The sequence below is a fragment of the Lontra canadensis genome, unplaced genomic scaffold (assembly GCF_010015895.1).
Source record: "Lontra canadensis isolate GAN:19392208 unplaced genomic scaffold, GSC_riverotter_1.0 scaffold85, whole genome shotgun sequence".
Lineage (NCBI taxonomy): Eukaryota > Metazoa > Chordata > Mammalia > Carnivora > Mustelidae > Lontra > Lontra canadensis.
Window position 1 is genome coordinate 1,537,867 of NW_022631079.1, and position 26,169 is coordinate 1,564,035.

A 26,169-nucleotide genomic window follows, 5' to 3' on the forward strand; every position below is an offset into this window, starting at 1 on the left:
ACCCTCAATGACTCTTTCACCTCAGAAAAGGCAAATCAGAGATTTCTAATTGTTTGAGGGAGAATCAGATTTGTTTTTTCCTGCCTCACCAGCCATACTCTGTGCACCATACTACAAATCACCCTGGTAAATACATCCATTCAAAGGGTGAGGAATCCCAGGCTGAGCTCTGCAGCGAGGGGCCATGGCACACAGAGGCAGGGGGGCCTTGATAGACCACTCCAGGACTGGAGCAGAGAGAATGAGAAAATGAAGAAGAGGGATGATGCTAAGAATCAGGGAAGGCCAGAAGCAGCCCTGGAAGGCAGGGTTTCAAAGACCTAGGCTTTATCTTGGGGGTGCTCAGAAGCCATGCAAAGGCTTCGTGCAAAAAGAGGATATGAGCCCACCTGCCTTACCAAAATCCCTTAGTGAATAAAGACTATGTTTTCTGAGGATGAACAGGGTCAACTCAGGAGCCTGAATTCCAAGTGGTCCCTGTCTCTCCTTTTTCAGTAAGGCATGTGACATCAATAGAGGTGCATAGTCATGGTTGTAGTATCATCCCAGTTCCACAAGCCTACCTAGTGAGCACACAGCCGTATTCTCCTGCCCCTCTGGGAGAGAAGCCAGTGCCAAGAGTGGTGCAGAGAATATGCTCAGAAAAAAGAAACACAAATGAACTCTGGCAGTTATTTGGCTCATTTTTCAGAATCCATCTAACAAAACACCATGTTCCAGTAGCCAGAAAGGATGGAAAGGCTCACAACTGGCAAAATCACTGCAGGACCTAGACTAATCATGCCCTACTTCGCAGCACTCCCATTTGAATTTTTGTTTTTTTTGTTTTTGTTTTTGTTTTGTGTGTGCTAGGCTTGCAGAGGAACATCTGTGTTTGCATGGGGGACTGTCAAAAAGGCATAAAAGAGAAATGGCTAAATACGATTAAAGATGTAGAATCAGAGTTTGCTGTGGCATTTAAAAGTGAAAAGGAACCAAGCAAGATCCAAGACTGAGAGCCACAAAATGGGTAAAGGCACTGGAATGAAAATAAGAGCCAATTTTGACAATTAAGAAAAATCTTTGCATTTTGGCAGTCCATCTATACTCATGGTGTGTCCCCTTTCCCCACCCTCTAAACCTATTGCTTGTTTAGGAAAATGAAGAGCAAGAGTGGCACGGGGAGAGGAGCAGTGACCAGGGATTATCTCCTTTCAGCCTGATTGGTTATTTTCCCACTATCGCAATTGCTTTAACTCCTTAACAAAATGCACAGTATACAGTAACTATGGTAGTAACTGGAGTTGAATGACTTAGCAAGCACATTAGAGGAAAACAGCCCCCCCCCAAACACACAGTTTGCCACAGAGAACCTCAAAGTATTAAGTCATATTTTTCTAATACAATTAAGTGAGCTTTTCTATACACGAAGTCATAAAGGAAAAATCTGATTGACTTGACTACCTAAAACTTAAAATTTTACATGATATAAAATAAGTGAATTTAAAAAAAATAGGGAAATAGGGGCACCTGTGTGTCTCAGTCAGTTAAGCAGCTGCCTTCCACTCTGGTCATGATCCCAGAGTCCTGGGATCGAGCCCCACATCAGGCTCCCTGCTCACTGGGGAGTCTGCTTCTCCTCTCCCTCTTCCCTACTTGTACTCTCTCTAATAAGTAAAATCTTAAAAAAAAGTAAGGAAATTTAAAAAAAACTATTAAGTTATGATAGGAAATTTTAATTAAGTTTGGTCATCTAAGTTTTTTATGTATCCATATTTCCTTTTGGGTGTTATACACAACTTGTAACTGCCCTGCAAAGTAAATGGTAGCAAGTATAGTTAACCTGGGAATGTGAAAGAGAGAAGAGTATTATTTACTCATTTAGCTTCATGAATGTACAACCTGTGCAACAGTACAGGGCCCAAGCTTAGAAGATGCCTATGCTTGGTTTAATACTATGCTGTCACAGTCTTGGACATTTTTAACTTCTATTTTCTTTTGTAAGAAGTCCTCAACTCTCTTTGTCTTTGGGCTCTGAAAAATGTGTACTGGTCCCATCCTTATAGTCCTATAAATTACCTATCTACAAAATAAAGTTTTGCACCGAAGAAGAAAACCAAGATGCTTAGGAGAAGTTTATAGCCTAGGAGTTTAGTAATTCGATTATAATAAAACAGGGTGATTGAGACACATGGTAGAGATGAAGCTCAAACAAGGGAAACATTACTTCTTGGTGGATGAGGTTAGTTAATCTGCGGAAGAGGCAGCTTTTGGTTGAATCTTAAAAAATAGTACAACTTGAACACTAATGGGAAGAACAAAGAACAGGGCACAGAGGTAGTGAGCTGTCTGAAAGCACAGGGACTGAGGGACTGCCTGGGCAGACGCAACTGTTGGGTTTTCCCACTGCGAGAAGACCCCAGGCTGGAAGGGCAGGAGCGGAGGCTGTGGGAGTGCCTTGAATATCCAGCTAACGAGGCTGGGCATAACTCAAGAGCAGCGGTGAACCACCGGAAGGTGAGAGAGAACCAGGTAGCCACAGTCATTACTTAGGAAGATAAAAGCCAGCCCGAGGCCAACACTGGTCCCTGTGTCCCCTTTTTGGGCTTCCAGCCCAGTGCTGTCTTCACAAATGACAGGGACCTTATGCTTTGCAGAGTTGCTGCAGGGAAAGTACCAGCCCATGCCTACCTCTCATCCAACCAGCTAGATGTCATCTGCTCTAACTGGCCAACCAGATGTGTTTCCACACTCTGGAGAACCAACCTTTATTGCTGAAGGTTTGAACTGTCAGAGCAGATAACCAAGGGACACAGCTCTGAAAACACAAAAATCAAAGTATATGCATGCTCAGAAGAGTAACACCAATACCGACACAGTGAGACTTTATGGCCTGAACTTGAGCACCTCTAAAAAAGTTCTTGTGGGTCATGGTAGAGAGCACGGACACTTACTCCATTTCTTTGAGACAACAAAACTACGGAAGTGGCAACCTACATTCCAAGTGCCCAGTGCTTTGGTCCATGAGACAAAACAGGCTCCACTCCCCAGGTGAAGATTTTACAACCACCACTTGGGATCTTTCTCTATTAGGGCTGCATCAGAAAATAGTAACTTGCACTTGGATTTTACATTTTTCAAGTTTTTATTTTTTCAGTCTTTCTTGGTCTCTCTGCTCTCTTTCTATTGCCCCGCACACATACCAATATATTCACACCTTGTATCGACGTACTCACGCATATGCACACCCACGCACACACAGCACCTGAATAATTTCCTTGCAAGCTGTACTCAACTCCAAACTGAAACTTACATTTCTAATTCTAAGGGTTTCACCCAATCATGTTCCAGAAAAATCCCAACCCTCTACTGATAGCTATATTTTAATATATTATTACTTGATATCAACTTAGAATTTTATTGTCCCTTTAGCAGGAATATAAGGAATTATGTGAAAATGAAAAATGTAGGAAGAATCAATCAGGAAATAAACTACATAAAATACTCAAGTACACACTATTGAAACTGCCTAAGAAAATGTAACTGACACTTATCATGATGTAACTGAAATGAAATGGGATTTTAACTTTTTTTTTTAGCTCCACTAAAACCATTTCTTCACCAAGAAAATATTAAATGAGAAAGCTGGTTTAATATTCTAGCTCTGAAAAAGGAGATCTTAAGCGACACTACACCATCTCTTTAGCAAACAATCTATCACTATTTAAAGATGGTTCAGTTTTCAAAAAGAAAACACGCTACTTTTTGGGGAAAAAAGGTTGTCAATATTCCTTTTAATGATATCATGTGTTTTCTTTAAACGAAGCTTAGAGGCAAAGACAGACATTTCAGTGAATTTCAGCGTATTCCTCAGAAATGAAAAAGCTGTTTTCTCATTCCAATTTCCATGCTATACTGAATTATAATATCCTGTATCAAGAAAAGCTTTTGATATTTCAGAACTAAAATATAAAACACATTTAATTTGGGAAATTAAACTCAGGATTAAAGGATAATGAGCTTCACCTTGGAACTTTTCCATCTTTATCATCTGACCTTTAACACGGAATTTTACACAAGAGAGGATTTAATCAGAAGAGGGTCCACAGAGACATTAACTGATAAATAGTTAGGGATGGACTCCAATACCCTTTTTGTTCAAGCAAATTCTCTTTTGTTCCTCTGAGCCTCACTCCTCCCTTAGAATGTTTGGTGAAACTCTCAAGATCTGACTTAATCTGACCGTGTCATGGAAACTGGTACCAGAAACAAAGAAGCCCATTGCTTCCACCAACCTGCAGTCTTCAGCTTGAGAAGAAGGCAAAAGCCTTCCCTGGGCTGCATGTCTGAGAAGAGGGTTGGAGAGACAATTAGCAACCTAGGTAGAAGAAAATCGAGCATCCTACCTTTTTAAAAATTCCATATACTCGGTATGCTTGATGAGTCCTGTCCTCATCATGATCGTTTGAAAACATTGTCGATCGATGGCCCAGAGTTTCACATTTACAAGAGCTGGAGGAGAGAAAAGGAAAATAACAGGGAAAAAAATTAGACAACTTCAACCATGAACCACATCACGCATAAGAGAGAAGGGACCCAGGAGAGTCCTGGGGAGCCTGAACCTTCATTTACAGCTGATACCATCACGCTGTCCTATTTCGTTAAGGACCCATGTATTCTTCCAAGGTAAAATGTAGTTCATAATTTTCCTTTTAGTGTTATTACCTAATAGGAAGATTCTTGGTGGTCTTCTGTCCTTAGGGGATGGGAATGCCCAAGTACACGCTGAAAAAATTTTGTGATTTCAAGACTACCTGAGCAAAAATCATGTAGAGAAAAAGATTCACAATTAATAACACTCCCTGGGAATTACCCGGAATGGTGTTCATGACTCAAATGATCACGTTTTCGTTGTAAAAAGTAGAGGCGAAAAGAAAACTCAATCTTCAGGCTAATGGGGTGAATTTAATAAAGTAGAAATAAATGCACAGTGCTTTCTACATGAAACCTATTTTTGCAAATTTAACCTATGCCCAAAGTTGTCCTGTGAATTTCTAGTAGATAGGTTTGTTGAATTTTAATTTCTATTCTCATATGTACACGGTCTTTAACAATAATAGTGTTGAAATAGAATACCATGAAGTTCATTGTTTGATCTATTACAACCATTTGATCTACTAAGAGACAAGTTTTGGAAAAAGACTCTATAGGGTAACAGGTTGATATCATGAGATAAGCTTGGGTTTTAGAAGAATACACTAAAAGTCTCCATACCCCAATCTGTGTGGTGGGCATACAAGACGCTTGTTGTACTATGCTCTCTGTTTATATATGTTTGCAAAATTTCACAATAAGAAATACTTTAACACACAAATGAAGCAAGCCAATTCACAGCACATACCCATGGGGGATGGGGTAGGTAAGGATGATGGAGGGGTTGGAGCCAGACAAGGGAGTAGAAACAGTGTATAGTTTAGTGAGCCAAATGTGGAAAAATTGAAGAGGACAATTTTCTCACTAAGCCCCCTGAATGTAATGGATGGAGATCTGGGTGTAGGGGAGGGGGGCAGAGTATTAGGCTGCAGGTGTGACACAAGGGGAGGGACACTGAGTAACACAGAGCAATGGAGGGAAAGATAAAAAAGGAAATACCATATTCTAGAGTAAAGCCCTATCTTTGAGTTTTACCTAATATTTCCTCGCAGAACTGTGTGACACTAAGAAACTAGAATGTGACTTGTCCCTTAGCCTGCTCTTTACTGGAGAATTAAAGGTGCTCAGTTAATGAGAAAATGAACAAAGCCACAAAGGCTGGTGTACGCATGGCTCTGGGCCAAGTAGCCTTTAAAAATGAACCATCATCAAAAGCAAAGCTCATGGCACAGGTGCTCTCCAGCTACATTCTAGCTCCTCAGCTCAACCCAGGCTCCTTTCCAGAACACCTGTTCACTTGAGACAAACCCCGAGACTGGATAACATGACCTCGAAGGATGGTCAATTTAGGAAAAGATTTACCAGAAGGAGAGTCTTTCAGAAGTGACAGGAGCTGAGCTGGGGGAGAGGTGGAGGAGGGGAAATCGGGGTGGGGAGAGCACAAGACCAGGACTGGGAAGGGGCCTGGGCCGGGGAGTCCAGACAGGGATACCATGGCCTGAAAAGGCAGAGACGGTCTTTATCTTTTTTTTTTTTTTAATTTGTTTATTTGACAGAGAGAGAAAGCACAAGCAGGGGGAGCAGCAGGTAGAGGGAGAAGCAGGCTCCCCGCTGAGCAGGGAGCCCAATGAGGGACTCGAACCCAGGACCCTGAGATCATGACCTGAGCTGAAGGCAATACTTTACCCACCCAGCAGCCACCCAGGTACCCTGGGGTTGCTCCATAAATTGAGGTTACTGTGGGGCAGGGGGGGCCTGGAAGCCAGGCAGAGGAAGCAAGGATTTGTGTGATAACCAACAGAAGGTTACTAGAGATCTTAAAATCAAATAAAGAAAAAAAGCAGAATTGAAGAAAATACCATAGATACATCAAAAACGTTTGAATGCTTGTAAGAAAAACAATTCTGTCTTCATCATTCCTAACGGTTCCTGGGTATTTCCACTATACAAAGACTTCCTCCAAAGGATGAATTAGGATACACTAACTTTATTTTTAAAAATAGTGGTGATGCAAACAGTTGTACTATTAAGGATATGCATCCTGGACTGCACATTCAAGGACTGACTAAAAGCAGACGGTCTACGGAAGTCAGGGATGCCCGCCTGAGAGGGCTCTGTCCTGAGGAGAGACTTCACCGGCATCCTCCCGGTGGCACTATATAAAAATTTCTATCACAGGCTCGTATACACTGAGTGATAGCATCACAGGGATAGCTGATGGAGACTAATCGAGGAGGGGCAGAAATTGGATTCGGAAGCACCCAAGTCAAGCAGAAAACAGAGCACTGCGGCCAAATGACACTTTATGTAAAAACCGGGAGGCAGAGTGGGAATAGGACCCAAACGGAGAAAACGGTTCTGCCCATGTGCAGCGATCACAGTTTTCCAACAAGGAGGAGTAGGTATCAAGCACAGGTCACGGTACTCAGGAGTTAAGTGAGGAGGGTCAGTTGTGTGTGTGTCTGTGTGTGTGTGTATGCTTGTATAGCTTGTGACCAAGTTATCTGCAACAGTCTGAGTCCTCGTTCATACCTGGAGGCCAGGCTGTGTCCCAGGTCCCTCCTGATGAGCCAGCTTTCTGCCCTGCCTGTGTCCCCGTCTAGAGCACGTTCTCACTATGGTTCATCATCTCTGCTATGTCTGGATCCTGTTTCCTCAAGTAAGTCTGTACGTTACCCCCAGAGAAAAGTCCATGTCTCATTTCTTGTAACTTCTCCCCACTCAAGAAATTAGCTTTTCACTTGATGAGTATTCGGTCTATCTGCCTAATGAATGCAACTTATGTACATAAAGTTCACCTAAGGAAAAAGCAAGCCTAGGTGGCCTCTCAGGTCACGTTAATTCGGTTGAGATATTTTAATCAGGCTTCTGAATCCATGTATTGCAAGAGAAGGTCTAAAAGTAACTTCACAGAATCCAGTAATTCCATTTTATCTTCTGATTCCCATTTACATGGGCTACTGGAATGTCTCTACGTAAAAAAGGTTTCAGATATTTTGCATGATAATGAACATGGCTTGACGAGATTGCAAATTTGTCCATGACCTTGGGCGAGATGCCAAAACCTTTTCTGTATTCAGCCGATAAACCTATTAGTCAAGTTAGCATTTCACAGGTGGGCAAGCATGACTAATAATCACCTTGCCTTGTTACCAAGAAGGTGGTTATATTCGAGTTGTGATTAACGTCTTTCTTCTTCAGAGAAGGCTCGAGAGTTAAGTCTCACTTCCATACCTTACAGACCATTTGAAAAAAAAAATTTAAAAAAACTTTCCATGTACCTCTGATTTTAAGTGGTGTACTCATCTCTGTAGGGAATAAGCACTTGAAAAATAAAGTTCCTGCGATTTTCACCATGATTACAGTTGTTGAACATGTAAGTCTCAAGGGCATTAAGCAGAGAAAGTGTTGTGAACGGAGTTTCCTTTCTGTTCAAGTATGTATCTCAAATACTCTGCTGAAACAGTGATCATTTCTTCAGTTTAAGGCCACATGGAACTCAGGCCAGTTCCTATTCCTCTGAGATCTCCAAGTGTAGGAGTCCATCAAGAACACCTTCAAATAGCCTTGAATTTGCTGGACACAAAGATTACTATGTGGGGGAGCCACAAAACTGCTAGACACTCATCACCAGTCTGGGCTTGGCTTAAATTCCAGTGGGGAATCCACCCACTGTTCAGTTCAAATTTTGGATGAATACTGAGAAAGCATATGTGGGTATACAACACTTACAATCTCAAATATTTATTCAGCCCATACTTATTTTATATATATTTATTTATATCTACGCCAACACTGGTGCAATATATAAGGGATAGAAAACCAACATACAGCTCCGGTCTTTAAGCAACTTGTCATCCAGAACAGAGGCCACCAGACTGTGGTCCATGCCAGACCGGGCCCATGGTCAGCTTTTATACAGTATGCTAGCTATGAATGGGTTTTGCATTCTTAAATGACTGAAATTCTTAAAAAGAAAAATATTTTATGACACATGAGAATTACAGGAAACAAATTTCAGTGCCCATAAAACATCTGATTGGAACACAGCCATGCCCATTTGTTTCCATATTGTCTCTGGCTGAATGGAGTCATTTTGACAGATAGTATCTGGCCCTTTACAGCAAACGCTCACCATCTCCTGGTCTCCTGTACTCGAACAGCACATCAAAAGTTGAGTACCAGCAGGGGGAAGTATCTGGGGCTTGGAATACGCAGCTAAGGCCTCCCAGACTCCCCTACTCGCGGTGGGAAAGAGCGGAGTAGGACGGATTCAAGGCTCTGCAGAAGACCATCTCCTAAGCTAGGGTTCTTCAGCCGGTGCTATGGATGGAATAGGTCTACCCCAAATTAAAAAGTTATAGGCTTAATCCCCATCTTGATATTACTTGAGACCGGGCCTATGGGAGGTACGTAAGTTCTGGCATTAATTCTAATGGGGCAAGGTTGGGGGGGCAGGCAGTGGATTCCCCACACCAACAAGCAACTCTCAGGACACCAGTTTGGTGTTTTACAATTCAACTCAATTCTGACACTCTCTACCCAGAGATGGTATCAGACTCTGAAGTAAAGGTTCATTCTGAAAAACTGCCTCCCCTCCTACCTTCAGAGGCCAATCCACAGTCCCTGTACTTGCCAATAAGGACAAGGAGAGATGGAGAGCACCACTAAACATTAGGGAAATGCAAATCAAAATCACAATGAGACACCACTTCACACCCATTAGGATGGCTATTCTTACAAAAATAGTAAGCGTTGGCAAAGATGTGAACAAATTAGAACTCTTATGCATTGCTGGTGGGAATGGGCAATGGTGGAGACACCATGGAAAATAGAAAAGCAGTTCTTTAAAAAAATTAAACAGACTTAGCATAGGGTCCAACAATCCTGTGTCTGGCTATATACCTAAAGTAACGGAAAACAGGGACATGAATAGTTACTTGTACACTAATGTTCATACCAGCATTATTCACCGTAGTCTAAAGGTTCAAACAACCCAAATGTCCTTCAAAGAATAAAAGAATATCTAAGATGTGGCCTATACATACAATGGAAGATGATGCAGCTTTATGAAAGGAGTGAAAATCTGATACAGTCTATATCATGGGCAACACTGAAAATGTTCTACTAAGTGAAATACGCCAGAAACAGAAAGACAAGCATTCTATGATGCCATTCCATGAGGTACCTAAAATCTTCTGATTCATGGAGACAGCACGATAGAATTGTGGTTACCAGCATATAGAATTGTGGGACCGAGGAAAGGGAGGTGGTGCTTGATGGAGACGGTTTCAGCTCAGGAGGAGACGAAAATCCCCCAGATGGACAGTGGTGAGGGCTACACAGCAGTATCAATGTACTTAACACCGCTGAACTGCCCACTTCAAAATGATGAGAATATGTTAAAGATTGTGTATATTTCACCATAATGAACAAAAAGTTGATCAATGGGTTTACTTTGCTAGATAAGTAAGTACAACACGTTTCATGTCTTGTCTGGTTTTTAATTTTCTGTGACACACTCACCAATACTTAAACAAATTGACACTTGGTATTTCCAAGACAGAGTTCAAATTCCATAGGCAGACCTAGTGGCATTTCCCAAGTCTCCCGCCCTCAAGCTTGGCCCACACCCTGCAAGTTTGTGCTAATCTACCCCAGGCCCCTGCTCATGCTGAAGCTGATCCCTGAAACCAGAGGCACCTCCTACCCGCTTGTCTCCCAAAATGCTCATTCATCCCGGCAAGTCTCAAATCAAAGTTATTTTTATTATTTTTCCCTTTTCAGGCATTTCCAAGTATTTTGCAGGCTTGTTTCTATTTCCCTAGCCTTTGATAATTTTAAATATTTGCTGTCCAGTAGGACAGCCCCTAGCTACATGTGATCATGGAGTCCTTAATATAAGGCTAATGGTAATTGAAATGTGCTGTGTAAATTACACACAGAATTTGGAAGACTCTATGAACAGAGAATTTAAAGTGTCTTATATTTTTATACGGATTACATGTTAAAATAAAAATGTTTGATGTACTAAGGAAAAATGTACTCTAAAAGTTAACCTGGTTTTTTTTTTGCTTTCTTATTTTTACTTTTGTATGGTTGGTGCACAATGTGACATTACATTCAGGTGTACAACAGTGATTCAACTTCTATGTTATGCTATGTACACACATGTACTTACCATCTGTCACCACGTAACAATATTACAGTATCAGGGACCATATTCCCTGTGCTGTACCCTTCATCTCCAGGACTTCTTCACTCCATTAGTGGAAGCCTCTATCTCCCTCCCCGTTCACCCCTTTGGCTCAGTCCCACCCCTCTCCCACCCAGTAACCATCAATGTGTTCTTATACTTCTGATTCTACTTGCCTGTTTATCATTTATTTAGTTTTTTTGTTCCTAGGGTTATGAGCAGAATCCTATGGTATTTGTCTTGATCGGGCTTATTTCACTTAGGACACCTGGCAGGTCTACCCATGTGGTCACAAATTGCAAGATCTCATCCTTTCCTAAGGCTGCATAGTATTTCATTTTATCCTTTTTTTTTTCCCCCATGTGATTACCAGAAAATGTGACATTACCTATAATGCTCACATCACATTTCTATTAGTCAGTACTGCTCTAGAACACCAATATTCGGTCATTTCTTCACACACTTCTCTTGTTGTATAGGATGGCACAAATTAAGAGCTCACCAAGGGTTTTCCAAGTGTGTGAAGTGTGTGTGCGTGTGTGTGTGTGACATTCTGTCTACATAAAATCCATTTCTATCCTTCTACTTCATAGGAAAAACACCAGAGACCATCAGAGTTCCTCTGGTGAGAACCTGTTGAGTGTGAGCTCTATCGGACTATCTTTCCTCTGTCTTGACATTAGTGTTCTGACAAAGATTCCAGAATAACTTACTCTTCCCCATGTCAGCCCCTGTCTGCAAGAAACATTTTCAGAAAGTACGTGGGTCTCATCTGAAACTCTCTGTTGCTATAAACTTTGTCTAAATGGCCTGGAAGCTTCTGGGGGCTTAGTATACGAGAAAGGCCAAGGAAGCGGTCACCAGCTCACACCAGAACTTCACCTTCCACATTCGAGAGCATCAGCTCATCCATAAAGGTGCTTTACTACAGAATCAAGGACTCCCAGAAGCTTTATTTTTATCACGATCCCCATCTCATGATGCTTGAACCATCTGTGGTCCCTCAGATATGTAGAGCGACAGATCAGAGATTTGGAGGGGGTCTCTGGAGCCCACAACTGCTTCCCAATGTTATTAAGGCACATGTTAGCCTGAAGTCAAATTCCAACTGCTAGAATGTTCTGAGACAAATGCTTCATAAGTTGAAAAGGCCATTTGCTGTGTCCCATGCATCTTAGAACACAATGAAGTCCCCATTGTGCAAAAGTGCCTCACCATTAGTACGGGGGTGATACTGTAAACTTTTTTGCCTAGAGAAAGTATATATTCTATGAAGATAATGGATTATAAAGTTCAACACTGCAGATAATCGTCATTATAAGTTTAATAGTAGAAAAATCATCAGCAGTGTGCCATGTTTATGTGTTTCAAAAGACATGGTGTAGCAGCTACCTCAACGAAACCAAAAGAATTGATTCAGAATTATCTAAATTCTGCTCAACTGTATACCTTGTACCAAGTAACCAGTAAGGCCAAGCACTGACTTTTGGAAAATAGGAAAACATTAGCTGTCATAATGACTTTAACATTTATTTTTACTGTCAAATGTTATGGATACTGTAAGGACCAAATGAAAGCTGATATTTTTAATACAGATAGGACACTAATAAGGACTATTTTGAGCACCATTACTGAACATTTCCTCTAGGACAGAAGAACTTGATGTCTGTTGCATTTATGTCAGTTTTTCTCATATTCATTGGGTGATATATTCTTCTGCCCTTTCTATAAATATGGGAGCAGAGTCTCAAAGAGACTCACTGCCCAATCACACTTCATCATCAGTAGGGCCACTTTCACTCCAACTCCAAAACCTGGGTTTTTATGATGCATAGACGCTTCTGAAACTAAATTAAGAATATCTGAGTTCCTCACTCCTTTTGTCTGTGCCATTTAACCACCCTAGCCATGGTCATTAAATACTCGGGAAGCCAAAAGAACAAAAGGGAATATACATTCCAGTTGATTAATAATTGAGGTGGGGAGGAGTTCAACCTCAGCAGAATTCTAGTCATGTCTCCCTGGTTGTTGGCCGAAGTCCATCAACGCTAAAACCTAGGAGCTGATGAGTAACAGGTTCTGGGGGTCAAAGCTGCAGCGGTTAGGGGAGGAAGCTGTGGAGGCAGGGAATTCCCCAAGTGTCCCTTCCTTCCCCTGTTCAGTCCTTGTTCCCAATATGCTGTATCATCTACATCTGTCAAACCAAAGAGCAATTATTCAGAAATCCATAGACACCTAGCTCAGTAAAATTCAGTAGTGGGGCCTGGAGCTTCCCAAGGAGGGTGTAGGAATACCCAAGCAAATAAACCAGAGATCATCTGAAACAACCATGACTTGAAGCAAAGGCCAGGAACCAGGTATGCTGGGGAACAGGGCAGGAAGAAATGGGGAATGAGCCCCTACAAAACAGGTGGCTTCCTGTGTAACTCAGATCCAAATAGGGACCAAGAGTGAAGATGCAGGGGCAGAAGACACACAGGTAATAGAGTTGTAGAAGACTAAAATGCTACTAATTCTGTCTAGTGTAGACTAAAGATCACACCATCATTCTGTGACCTACCTGCATAGGAACAGAGAAGGAAGGGAGAAGCAATTCCAGTCATTGCTGGACCTTTCTAAATAACCACCCTCACCCTGTCATCCCACCCACAAAACTGTCAATGGCTCCCTACACCCAATAAAGCAAAACACCGCCATCCTTGCATTTCATCTATATTGTGTGCAAACTACCTTCCTAGTTTCATCTCATACAATCCCTTAAACCTAATTTTGTTTCATCCAATGATTCTGACGTCCAGCTTCCAAACACATCCTTCCTTTCCCTGTTTTCAGGTCTGGGCTGCAGTGATTTTTCTCTACTTAGGACCATCCTAGTGGCCTTCAAAGTCCCAGCTCAAAGATGATGGTCTCCAGGAAGACTTCCCAGTTCACTCTGGCTAGAAACCAGTCAGTCAGGCAATCAATCAGTGTGTGTGTGTGTGTGTGTGTGTGTGTGTCACAGTCTCCTGACTGTGCCTCCTTCGTGGCTGTCACCACTCTGCCTTGCTTCATAGGTATTCACATATATGATTTCCATCACCCCACAGTCTTATTGTGAGGTCTTCACAGTACCCAACAAAGTCTGTAGGGCTGGGACTAGGTTTCAAGGTGGATACATTCTGGAGAAAAGATGAAGCCACAGAGGAAATTCAGTCTGGGTAAAAGGGAAAACTCAGTGACAGTCCTACAAGATTCAGTGGGTTTATTAGACAGAGTAAATTCAATGGAGCTATTTATAAGAGAATTAAGGGCTGGTCTGAAGTCACGAGCTGGGAGACCATGACTGCAAACACTCCACATGTTTGCTCCAGGGACACAACCATAAATAAGACACAGACCTTGTTCTCAGGCACCTCCTTGCTGCAGAAGGCCAACTTTGACTTTTTTGTTGTTGTTGTTATTCTTGTTGTTAAACACGCGACTTCTATATTATCCGACTTTATGCTAATAGCCTTAATTGTTCCATCTCAAGCCAAATTTGAACCAACCCACTGTGCACGGTTTCTGGTGAACTAAGACAATTCTTTCTGCAAGAACTACACCAGTAAGTATGATTCACGGCGCTGGTGATTAGGACTTAATGTAAAGACAGAAGGAGTATCATACATAGAAGCTTCCCATTGCAGGAATTGTACTGGTAGACTTGCTAGAATGGAGGAGAAAAGATTCCTGAATCAGACAGGGTGAATTAGAGGGACACCTGGGTGGCTCAGTCGGTTAAGCATCTGTCTTTTGCTCAGGTCATGATCTCAGGTCCTAGGATCAAATTTAACTGAAGAAGCAGCCCACTTTTCCCTCTGCCTGCTTCTCCCTCTGCTCACACTGACAAATAAATAAAATTTTTAAAAAAAGGTGAACTGGATTACCTTAAAGGGGCAACCAAAACAGAGGATTTCACAGCACCAAATAGATCCCTCTGAAGATCAGGGAGGCCTGGACGTGCATGAAGGGCATGACCATAATTATCTTGAGATGACAGCCCCCCCTCAATATGGGCTATTGTACATAAAGATGGTAGTTCAGTGATAGGCAGATGTCTAGAAAAATGGTGATACCATTTGTTGACTTTAATGAAGGAAATGGTGTCCCAGTCAATGCTTCTTTATGCACAAACTTCAAGACTCAGAAATGTGCAAAAAAAAAAAAAAAAAAAAAGCAAGAAAGAAGAAAAAAAAGCATGAGAGAGCAGGCTACAGAGTGAAAACCAACCATCTGGGGCCTGGCCTGTGTGAGTATCTTTACCCACAGAGGAGGTGTGGGACCTGACCCAAGTCAGGCTCTCATCAGACTATTCTGGGAAACACAATAACAGGTGCCTCGTGACACTATTTTCCAATGGGAATCCTAACTCTGCAAAGATGCGCAGTGTATTATGGGACACCTAAGTTGTCCTCTACTCATGGCTGGCCTTCCGTGAGGTCACCGTCTTATAAAAACACAGGAAACGGGACAAACGACCACCACCCCATAGGGTCCGGACAATGAATTCTGAGGCAGTTCAAAGAATCCAGGTTTGGAGAGGCCACGAAGTTGGCTCACTGCCTTCAAGTAATTAAAGGAAATGTCACCTGCTGGATCACACAGAGGTTTAGGCAGGCGTCCAGATTGAGAGAGAAATTAAGGGAAGACGGACAGTGTGTTAGTATGGTGACAAAGACAAAAAGGCTGGCTTACAGCAGCACAGAGCACTTGGAAAGCCAGACGTAGATCTTGTTCCTCTTTCTAGCCTCAGTGCAGGGTACTCCCAGGTCCTGACACATGGTCAGAAGCCCATCAGTGTTGGCTGAATGAGGGACTCCTACAGATTCCTGCCTGACACTTTAAGGGACAAATGTCTCCAGACTCTTCATTTCTGGACATTTCTTAATTCTATTATAAAAAAAAAAAAAAAGCCTTCTGTGATTTAATGGAAGTCAAAGGCGAGGAAAATTATATAATTGAATATTATGGAACGGATGGCTTATAACCCTTTAGAAAAGGAAACAGAGGCTGGGTACTACTGCAGCTTAACAAGGTGCATTTTTCAATGGGCTCTTCCCTATATAGAGGATCCAGGGTTCAAAAAGGGTATATATTGGGCCTCCAGCATAATCTTCCTTCTCTGGAAAATTCCTGAGCTGGTTTTGCTGATAGCTCTTACGGTGACACAATTTCCTACAGGTTGGCACATTTTGAACAGTGTGCCTCATTCAAAAATATCAGCACATGCCTGATAAATGTCACTGCACATCTGTGCCTAACAACAGATTTTAAGCCTGCAATCACATTAAGGAAATGGGGATTACATCTGTAAGTCCTCTCATCAGTTGGGCGGGCTGCATCCCCAAACACTATGCCAAGATGTTGAAAACGCGGGCTTACGTATTTGCTGGAATGCAAGCAAACGTCTTTGAGAAGTTACACAAGTAACTCTTCCTTACAAGTTGAACTATGGGTCTTCAACTCAGAAAGTAAGTCTCCCAAAGGGGCTTCCCTATTTCCAGTCCATTCTTAAATCCTACTGTTTCTCTTTGGCAAACGATGGGTCTATATGCTAGAAGCCATATATTTCATGTATTTTTAATTAATCTTACTTCTCGAGGGGGGAGAAAATGAAGCCCGGAGAGTCTAGGTCTGTTAGTCCCCTACTGTACCAACCCTACAGAGCTCACAGCTGAGGGATTTCAAAAGCTTCCCATTTTCCTCGTATACATATCCATCACCTGAGTTCATTACCACCTGAAGGCTAGACTCAACAGCCATAATTTATGACTGCTTTCAAGTCCTCACATAAATATGAAAACTAACACTTCCGTCCAGATCCCATTAAGACAGAATATGACATAGCTGGTTTAAAACATCAACACCACCACCACATAGATAGGGTGCTTGGGTAGCTGAGTCAGTTAAGCATCTGATTCTTGGTTTTGGCTCAGATCATGATCTCAGGGTTGTGGGATCAAGCCCCGCATTAGATTCCATTGGGTCTCCTTAAGATTCTCTCTCTCTCTCTCTCTCTCTGCCCCTCTTTGCCTTCTCCCACTCTGAAAAGCAAAAACAAAAAAACAGAGGCACTACTACTTCACATTTCTTTGCTTAGGCACTGGTAGGCTTTGAAATAGAAGGTCCCTTTTTGCCCATCTACTCTTTAGTCAATTACATATAACTCTGTAAGTCTGACAGAATTTTGGAAAACATCCTCAGGAAAGGGAGCTCTCAGTCTCCTCCGCTCCAGATGAAGTGGAGGACATCAAGAAATGTCAAGGGAGCTCAGCTGTTTTACATTTGCAAAACTGTCTACTTTGGCATATTAGGAGAATGCCATTTTCTTTCTTGGGATGTTGCTCATCTAGAAGTCGCTTCATGTGGCAAAGAAAATGGATCAACAACAACAATTATCAAAATAAGGTTCAACAGAGCTGAACACAGAGGCTGACTGTGCTATTACACAACCTGGAAAACCATAGTTCTTCTCTGTTGAGCTAAAAGAAGCAGGGTCACCTGCATCTTACAATAGGATGATTGGTTTCTTCAGATAAATCTGGGTTTCTTGAAGATAGGTCCTCTGCTCTCAACACACTCAACTTTCTCCTCTTTCTTGTGAGAAGCATCGTCTTCACACAGTGGCACCAACTGGAAGGGATATTCAAAGGGCAGTCTGGCCTCCTAACGAGCTGCTCCCGGTCAACAGAAACCCGCCAACTCCTTCAGCCAATAATGGCAGCAGAAGCATAACCTATTACTTGCTCACACACCATATAAGGACATATATTCACCAAAAAGGAGGTGAAGACTGGTGTGAACATACGCAGTAGAGTCACTTCTCAACTCCTGAGCCTGACCACAGCTGAGGCTTCTGTGGGCCCACTGTGCCAGCCAGCATCCGCTCTTCTTTGGGGAACCACCATGCTGGGTATTGCCATCCCAGCGCCCCAGCACCACCCTGCCCTATGCATGCCTCATCCTCCTTTCTTCTCTGCAGAGTCTGTGATGCATCAAGTTACCTTTGTGTCTGGTCCCTGTCTGGAGCCCCAGAAGGAATCCTCAACTCCTTACCAATGGCTAATTCTGTCATGATCACCAGATAAATGCACATATGCATGATGCAGACAGGAGATTAAAACCTTTAAGCCTTTTGAAAAGAATGGTGTGGTTTATCAGAGAACGTCCATATACCATATAAGTGGTTCTAATTTTTGAAAAAATACTTAAATAAGTTACAGTTTCATTTTACCAGTGAAAACAAAAAGCAAAACAAAACCAAGGTACCAAAAGATGGAGTGGCTTTATAAACATTATCCAGGCAGGTGCCCACAGCTCCAGAAATTATCTTCCCAAGATCCTTCAAGGGCATTCTCAGTCCACCCAGCACATAAGTTCAACCACCATGACCAAAAATATTCAGATCGATGTGGTACTCATTTAAGATTTGCATTTTTCAAACAGTTCGAAATGCATCGCATTTATGTAAATTATTTCTATATAAACTGAATATCTGATACATTTCTAGGTGACTGGATCTAATTCTTGAAAGTTACTTTTGAGTGGTGAAGGAGTTCAAGGCACTGAGTAGAATTATTTAAAAGCACCGATACATAAAGAGAAAGAATATCAAAGTCCTACTTGAGGCTTGAATGTAAAAGTTACTTGTCCCACCAGTAAATATTTAGCCCCACTGTCAATATCATGGCAAACAATACAGATACATTTCCTGTCTTCTAGGAGCTTATGGTAGTTAAGTGGAAGACAGTAAACCAAGAAACCCCACTATGGTGTGGTGAGGGCCAGGCTCACCCGATGTGTGGGGAGTCTCTAGTAGGTGCATCTCATCCAGCCCTAGGGGGAGAAAACAGTTCCCTGAGCAAAGACTGCTTACAATGAGCTCTGGAGAAGGAGAACTTGTCCCAATGAAGAAAGCAAAGCCTGGTCAAAGCCCTGATTTAATAAAGCAAAACCTGACTCTATAACTTTCAAAATAGGAGGCCCCTGGGTGGCTCAGTTGGTGTAGCATCTGAGTCTTGATTTTGGTATAGATCGGGATCTCGGTCTTGGGATGGAGCCCCACGTTAGGCTGTGCACATAGAGGGGAGTCTGCTTGAGATTTTCTGTCCTCCTTACCGCTCCCCTTGCTTGCCTACTTGTACATCCACCCTCACATTTTCAAAAAACTCCCCCTTCCTTCCTTCCATTCAACTCCATCCCCAGAATAGACACTCTTTCTTCAGCTCAAGATCATAAAATCCTTTTTTTTTAAAGATTTTTTTCATTTATTTGAGAGAGAGAGAGATTGCAAGTATGCAGAGAGGCAGGCAGAGAGAGGAGGAAGCAGGCTCCCTGCCGAGCAGAGAGCCCAACACGGAGCTCGATCCCAGGACCCTGAGATCACGACCCGAGCCAAAGACAGAAGCCCCAACCCACTGAGCCACCCAGGAGCCCCAAGTTCATAAATTTCTGAAACACGATGCAAGATAGCTCTACTCCTTCCCACTCAGTTCATGAACAAATCCATCACACTAGATGGCTATAGATTTTAGAATTTCATAGAACCTAGCCATGACGACAGACCTTAGCCAAAAATCCAGTATCAAAAAACTCTCCCCCTTCTGACTTCACGGACTTACTGCCTCCTGATACTCCAGATTGCTAGCGATGACCTCCCCCACCTCTCCTTACTTTTCCAATCAGGAAATAGTGACAAAGAGGAATAAAAACATGTCCTAGAAGTGGAGAGACACACACAAAGGACAACTGTGGCAACCGAAGACCAGAGTTTGTACCCCCCGAAGGCCCCACTGTCCTTCCCCTCCCCTCTCATGTACTGCTTACCCCTCCACTACTGTCATAGTCTGTTCTTTCCAGGGCATGAGTGAAAAACACCAAGAAGAAATCAAAGAGCTACTTCTCAGGAGAATTTGGGATTGCCCCCACTGTGTTTATGTGCAAATGATCAAATTATAATTTTTTTGGCTTAAGGAGGAAAAAGGAGCGATCATCCCAGTGAACATCCTGGATTCTAAGAAATGCGAAGAGCATTTATTTTAATTAGTCATGGTCTTTACACTAATTGCCCTCCTGTCTGTTGTCTTCCATCCGTAACACACTTGTCCTTTCAATAATGAGAGGGGAGAAGAGACACAAAAAAGAATGCTTTTTATTCCAGAAACTATGACCATTTTTAAAGCTTAATTATCGGCCGTCTAATTGAAGCTAATCAAACTATAGTCAGATCTTGGCTTGGGAAATGGCTCCTCATTTCATCGGGAAAGCAAGCTCGGTCCTATAATCATGAATCTTGTTCTCAGGTAGATGTTGGAACACAGCAGAGGGGAGAAGGGTAGGCTGCCAGACGGAGAGAGGCAGACACCCCTCATCCCCCATCATTTATCCCAAGCTCTGGGGTCCACGCACAGCTCGGTCAGGCTGCTCCAGTAACCAGCAAAGCTGCTAGGGCCTCCAGACTTGTGCCAGATATAAAATACAGCAGCACAGCTTTAAAACAAACAAACAAAAGAACCTAAACAATTCTACTTTTTCTAGAAATGTCCCAAGATTGATAACAGTTCATCCTTCCCGGAAGAGAGCAGTTGTTCTGCTTTATTTTTCCAACTTTTGACACAACCAACCAATGCTTCCGTTTAAGAGCACCAGCGCACACATCGGCGGAGGCTGTGAATCAGCCCAGGGTGGGGTGCACGCGGGCTGCACGGACAAGTCAGGAGGGGAAAGGCCTCGCGTGGGCGGTTTGAAAGAAAGCTACTCCCCTCCACGTCAGGCGCCGGGGGAGAGAAAGAAGCCTTGAAGGACGCCATCCTGCAAGCTAGCGTGCATTTACTCGCGCGTTTACTCCACCAGGCATCATCGCAGACACGCCTCAGGGCCGCCCGGAGGGGACTGCGGCGGGGAGGGGAAGTGAGGAGCTCGTCCAAGGGCAGCTTCAACCAGAACGCGGGGAAGACACACTCGACAACCCAGCCCAGGCAGGCCTTCCAGCGCGGAGCGGTACAAGCAACAACGGGACACAATGAAGTGTCCAAAGGGACGGAGAAAAAGTTAGCCAAGATGACAAGGGGGCAGACACCAGAACGTCCCCTTTCCAAAGAAGGCGCCCTTCAGAGAAGATGGCTTCACGCGCCCGCCTTCGGCAGGACGCCAGGCTTCTTACCCACGCGGCGGAAGTTCACCTCATCACAGATCTTTCTACACATTTACGAACTGTCGCATTTACAAAACCAAGGAACCGTACCTTTCGAGGAAGGCTCTGAGGCGAAGCAGAACTCATAGCGTTCAAAGAGCATGTGATACCAGGAGAACTAAGGCAGCGGGTCTCAAACCTCCAAGGGAGTGGAACCACCCTGAAGGCTCTTTAAAGAGATTGCTGGGCTCCACCCCCAAGGGGTCCTGCTGAGGACCCGAGAGTTTACATACCTAACAATTCTCAGGTGGGGCTCGTGGCCTTCGCTGGCCAGGGCACCCCATTTTAAGAATGATTGGTCTACAAAAAAAGGAATCCCTGCCTGCCCAGGCTACAACCCGACCACGACGAACAAGAACAAAAGAAAGCGTATATACTTGAATGCTTTTTCGACACGTTTCAAAACCTGTAGGAAAGATCGGGGGCAATTTAGTTGGGGTAGAATACTGAGTTGTTGGGTTTTTGTTTTGTTTTGTTTCCTAAAATAGATTAATTCTAGGAGTATGGGCCTTGGATCCGAGCTTTGCAAACTTAAGTGTAGTGAGAACCACCTGGTGACCTTGTTAAAAAGTACATTTGATTCTAGAGGCCTGGGGTGGTTCCTAGAGTTAGCCTTTCTAACCAGCGTCCAGGTGATTCTGTGGCTGTGGTCCACGGGCCTCACTCAGAGTATCAGTGTCTCACTATTTTATAATGAGAAGCAATAGAACCTGGCAGGTCTCCAGTGAAGACCCAGGGGTCCAGCCGCCAGGATCCAAATCCAAACTCCCTCACTAGTTGCGTGAGTTTGCCAAGTTACTTAGCTTCCCTGTGGCTCAGCGTCACCTTTAAATTAGACTAAAGAGGGGCGCCCCCAGGGAGTGCAGTTGCTGAAGTGGTAGATTCTTGGTTGTGGCTCAGGTCATGATCCCAGGATTCTGAGATCCAGCCCCTCATGGGGCTTTGTGGAGCAGAGTCCCCTAAATTTCCCTCTCCCTCCCCCGTCACCCCTGCCCCCCACCACGCACCCATGCATTGTCTCTAGAATAAATAAATCTTTACAAGAAAATAAAATTAGAGATGCCTGGGTGGCTCGGTCGGTTAAGCATATACCCTTGGCTCAGGTCATAATCCCAGGGTTCTGGGATCAAGTCCTGCGTTGGGCTCCTTGCTCTGCAGGAAGCCTATTTCTCTCTCTCTCCCACTCCCCCTTTTGCGTTCCCTCTCTTGCTGTGTGTCTCTCTGTCAAATAAATAAATCTTTAAAAAAATAAAGGAGAAGAAAATGAGATTAATGAGAGGAGCTACCCTCAGTGCTATGAGGAGCAACAGTGAGTGTGTGTCAGGCAGAGAGCTTGGCATGGGTACAATAGAGAAAGGGAACTGATCTGCTTGTCTTCAACATAGTTGTACACTTGCTTTTTATAATTTCTTTCCAAGTGGTTAAAGTTAAGCAGTTCTTGCTTCAGATGGGAGGTAAGTGTCTAAGTTTAAACACTGGCCTGGACAGGATCCCTTGTCTGCTGGCTGCTAGGGCACAGCTGACATTTCCTGCGGCTGTATGGACCTGCCCTGGAGATGTCAATGAGCTGCTTTTTTCTTGCATCCAAGGCAGTACTGAACTAAGTCGTGTTGTGTGCATGTGCATGTGTGGGAAGGGGCTTCAGATGACAAGAAAAAGTATATAAAAACTTTGCTTAATGTTTCAGACCTGACCAGTGGTGAATGGTCACATAGAACTGCTTTCTTGTTACGTCTGTGGGATAGAATTACTAGGACTCTCTCCATTACTCAGGTTCCCTTCAGGGCAACAGTGTTCAGACATGCAGAAGCATATTTCCTTCCTCCCCCTGTGTCCCTCCAGTGGAGAAAAGTACTGCCAAATTCGGTGGTGACTACTTAAAAGGCTGGGTGCTGCCTTCGTAGCCTATGATTAGATTCTAAAGTTCTGGGCAAGGGGCACCTGGGGGCCTCCATTGGTTAAGCGACCGACTCTTGGTTTCGGCTCAGGTCACAATCACCAGGTCGTGAGACCCAGCTCAGCGTGGAGTCGCCTTGAGATTCTCTCTCTGCCCCTCCTCAAAATAAATAAATAAAATCTTCTTAAAATTTCAAAAAAAAAAAAAAAGGGGAGACAAGATGGCGGGGAAGGAGGAGGAGGCGCCTTTTCAATCTGTACCCTAAAGTGAGCTGATTACCTACCAAAGAACTCCGATCACCCATGAAATCAGCCTGAGATCAGAATTATACACGTCTGGATCTCTATAGGGGCAGAATAAAACTGCAGGCATCACATTACCTGATTTCAAGCTTTACTACAAAGCTGTGATCACCAAGACAGCATGGTACTGGCATAAAAACATACACATAGACCAGTGGAACAGAGTAGAGAGCCCAGATATGGACCCTCAACTCTATGGTCAAATAATCTTCAACAAAACAGGAAAAAATATACAGTGGAAAAAAGACAGTCTCTTCAATAAATGGTGCTGGGAAAACTGGACAGCTATATGTAGAAGAATGAAACTCGACCATTCTCTTACACCGTACACAAAGATAAACTCAAAATGGATAAAAGACCTCAATGTGAGACAGGAATCCACCAGAATCCTAGAGGAGAACATAGGAAGTAACCTCTTTGATATCAGCCACAGCAACTTCTTTCAAGATATGTCTCCAAAGGCAAAGGAAAAAAGCGAAAATAAACTTTTGGGACTTCATCAAAATCAAAGCTTCTGCACAGCAAAGGAAACAGTCAACAAAACAAAGAAGCAACCCATGGAATGGGAGAAGATATTTACAAATGACAGTGCAGACAAAAGGTTGATATCCAGGATCTATAAAGAACTCCTCAAACTCAACACACACAAAACAGATAATCATATCAAAAAATGGGCAGAAGATATGAACAGACACTTGTCCAATGAAGACATACAAATGGCTATCAGACACATGAAAAAAATGTTCATCATCACTAGCTATCAGGGAGATTCAAATTAAAACCACATTGAGATACCACCTTACACCACTTAGAATGGCCAAAATTAGCAAGACAGGAAACAACATGTGTTGGAGGGGATGTGGAGAAAGGGGAACCCTCTTCCACTGTTGGTGGGAATGCAAGTTAGTGCAGCCACTTTGGAGAACAGTGTGGAGATTCCTCAAGAAATTAAAAATAGAGCTTCCCTATGACCCTGCAATTGCACTACTGGGTATTTACCCCAAAGATACAGATGTAGTGAAAAGAAGGGCCATCTGTACCCCAATGTTTATAGCAGCAGTGGCCACGGTCGCCAAACTGTGGAAAGAACCAAGATGCCCTTCAATGGATGAATGGATAAGGAAGATGTGGTCCATATACACTATGGAGTATTATGCCTCCAATCAGAAAGGATGAATACCCAACTTTTGTAGCAACATGGACGGGACTGGAAGAGATTATGCTGAGTGAAATAAGTCAAGCAGAGAGAGTCAATTATCATATGGTTTCACTTATTTGTGTAGCATAACAAATAGCATGGAGGACATGGGGAGTTAGGAGAAGGGAGTTGAGGGAAATTGGAAGGGGAGGTGAACCATGAGAGACTATGGACTCTGAAAAACAATCAGAGGGGTTTGAAGGGGTGGGGGATGGGAGGTTGGGGGAACCAGGTGGTGGGTATTAGGGCACGGATTGCATGGAGCACTGGGTGTGGTGCAAAAACAAGGAATACTGTTATGCTGAAAATTTAAAAAAAAAAAAATTGAAAAAAAAAAGTTCAGGACACCTAGACAGTACTAGCTGAATATTTATAAAGAAACACAATAATTTTCCATTAACAATAGAGAGAGGCTTTCGAGGACGAGCCCCTCGAGGTAGGACAGTCCATTCTGCACTGCCTGTCTGCTTCCAAATGTCAGCATCGTCAGACTGTTTCTGGGAGGCTGTCAACAGTTTATTGAAAGGGTAATCTGGGATAATTGCAAAGACCCGAAGTTGCACCTGCTGTAATTTCACTCTTGGCTTTGGGGAAACAGCCTCTTTTAAAGTGACAACAGAACAGAAGAGCTCTGTAACCAATGGTCTTTTTGCATCTACACGATTCATACTGCAGACCCCAAGCAGAAACCCACACACAGACACTGAGACACAAGGCTCTTGAAAGGACTGAGCTGTTTTTATAAAAAAAAATTCGTTATAAAACCAGAGAGGGCTTGTGACCCTGAAAAGAAGGAGAGAGAGAGAGAATTTCGAATGTGTTTTAGTGACAATTGTTCTTTACAAAGAACACAGTAATTATGAATATCTTAAATACTACTCTATCCAACAAGTCTGAAAAGTCATTTCCAATAACTCTGGGATGTAGGAAATGTCTTGCAAGCATTCGAGAATTGGAAAGGAAATTCTACAGTAGGGAGGACAGGCATTCCGTTCGAGGGCTGTGCATTTGTTCTAACTCTATGTCAGCTTCATATTAGGACATCTCTCTCACATGAATAACGAAAAAAATAGGCTTGCCATTTGGTTTACAAATGAAATGCAAGGCTTATCGTAAGTAACCAAAGAGATGCTTAATGATCTCTCCCCATTAGAAGAAACTTCCCTCTCCATCTGTTAATACAACACAGAGTTTTTAGCCAAGCATCAAAATGACTTAGAAAAGCAAAAATCAGCCCTGCAAACCAAGTCAATAAGGGATTAATTTGGATAACCTGTGACCTATCTTGAGACAGACTCAGCCAAAGATACCAGAAATAATTAGAAGCTGCTTATGGTTTCATAAGTTACTTGGTATCTCAAGACAACATCATATTTGCATGAAAACATGCATAAAATATGTATTTTAATAGTTTAAATATACGTATTAAGAAAGCTGCACTCCTCGGGCTCTCTGCTCAACAGGGAGCCTGCTTCCCTTCCTCTCTCTCTGCCTGCCTCTCTGCCTACTTGTGATCTCTGTCTGTCAAATAAATAAATAAAATCTTTAAAAAAAAAAAAAAAAAAAAAAAGAAAGCTGCACTCCTACCTAACAGTCATTCCAATGTGGGTATTATACATACCTTTCTCTTCCCGTCCCCCAAACTGGACATAAGCAGATTACTTTTACAAAATTTTTAAAGGCAAGAAGACACTTTACATATTTTATCCAACAAGAAATGGCAAAATGAAATCT

General features: G+C 42.9%; 1 protein-coding gene across 2 annotated transcripts in view; it reads right to left on the reverse strand.

The window, feature by feature from the left end:
- Positions 1-26,169, reverse strand: part of PRKG1 (protein kinase cGMP-dependent 1) — a 1,235,433-nt gene that overhangs the window by 446,384 nt on the left and 762,880 nt on the right. For both annotated transcript variants that reach the window (XM_032883001.1, XM_032883000.1), the window contains exon 4: positions 4,386-4,491. In XM_032883001.1, the coding sequence (XP_032738892.1) occupies positions 4,386-4,491 (106 nt within the window). The remainder of the gene's footprint in view (positions 1-4,385; positions 4,492-26,169) is intronic.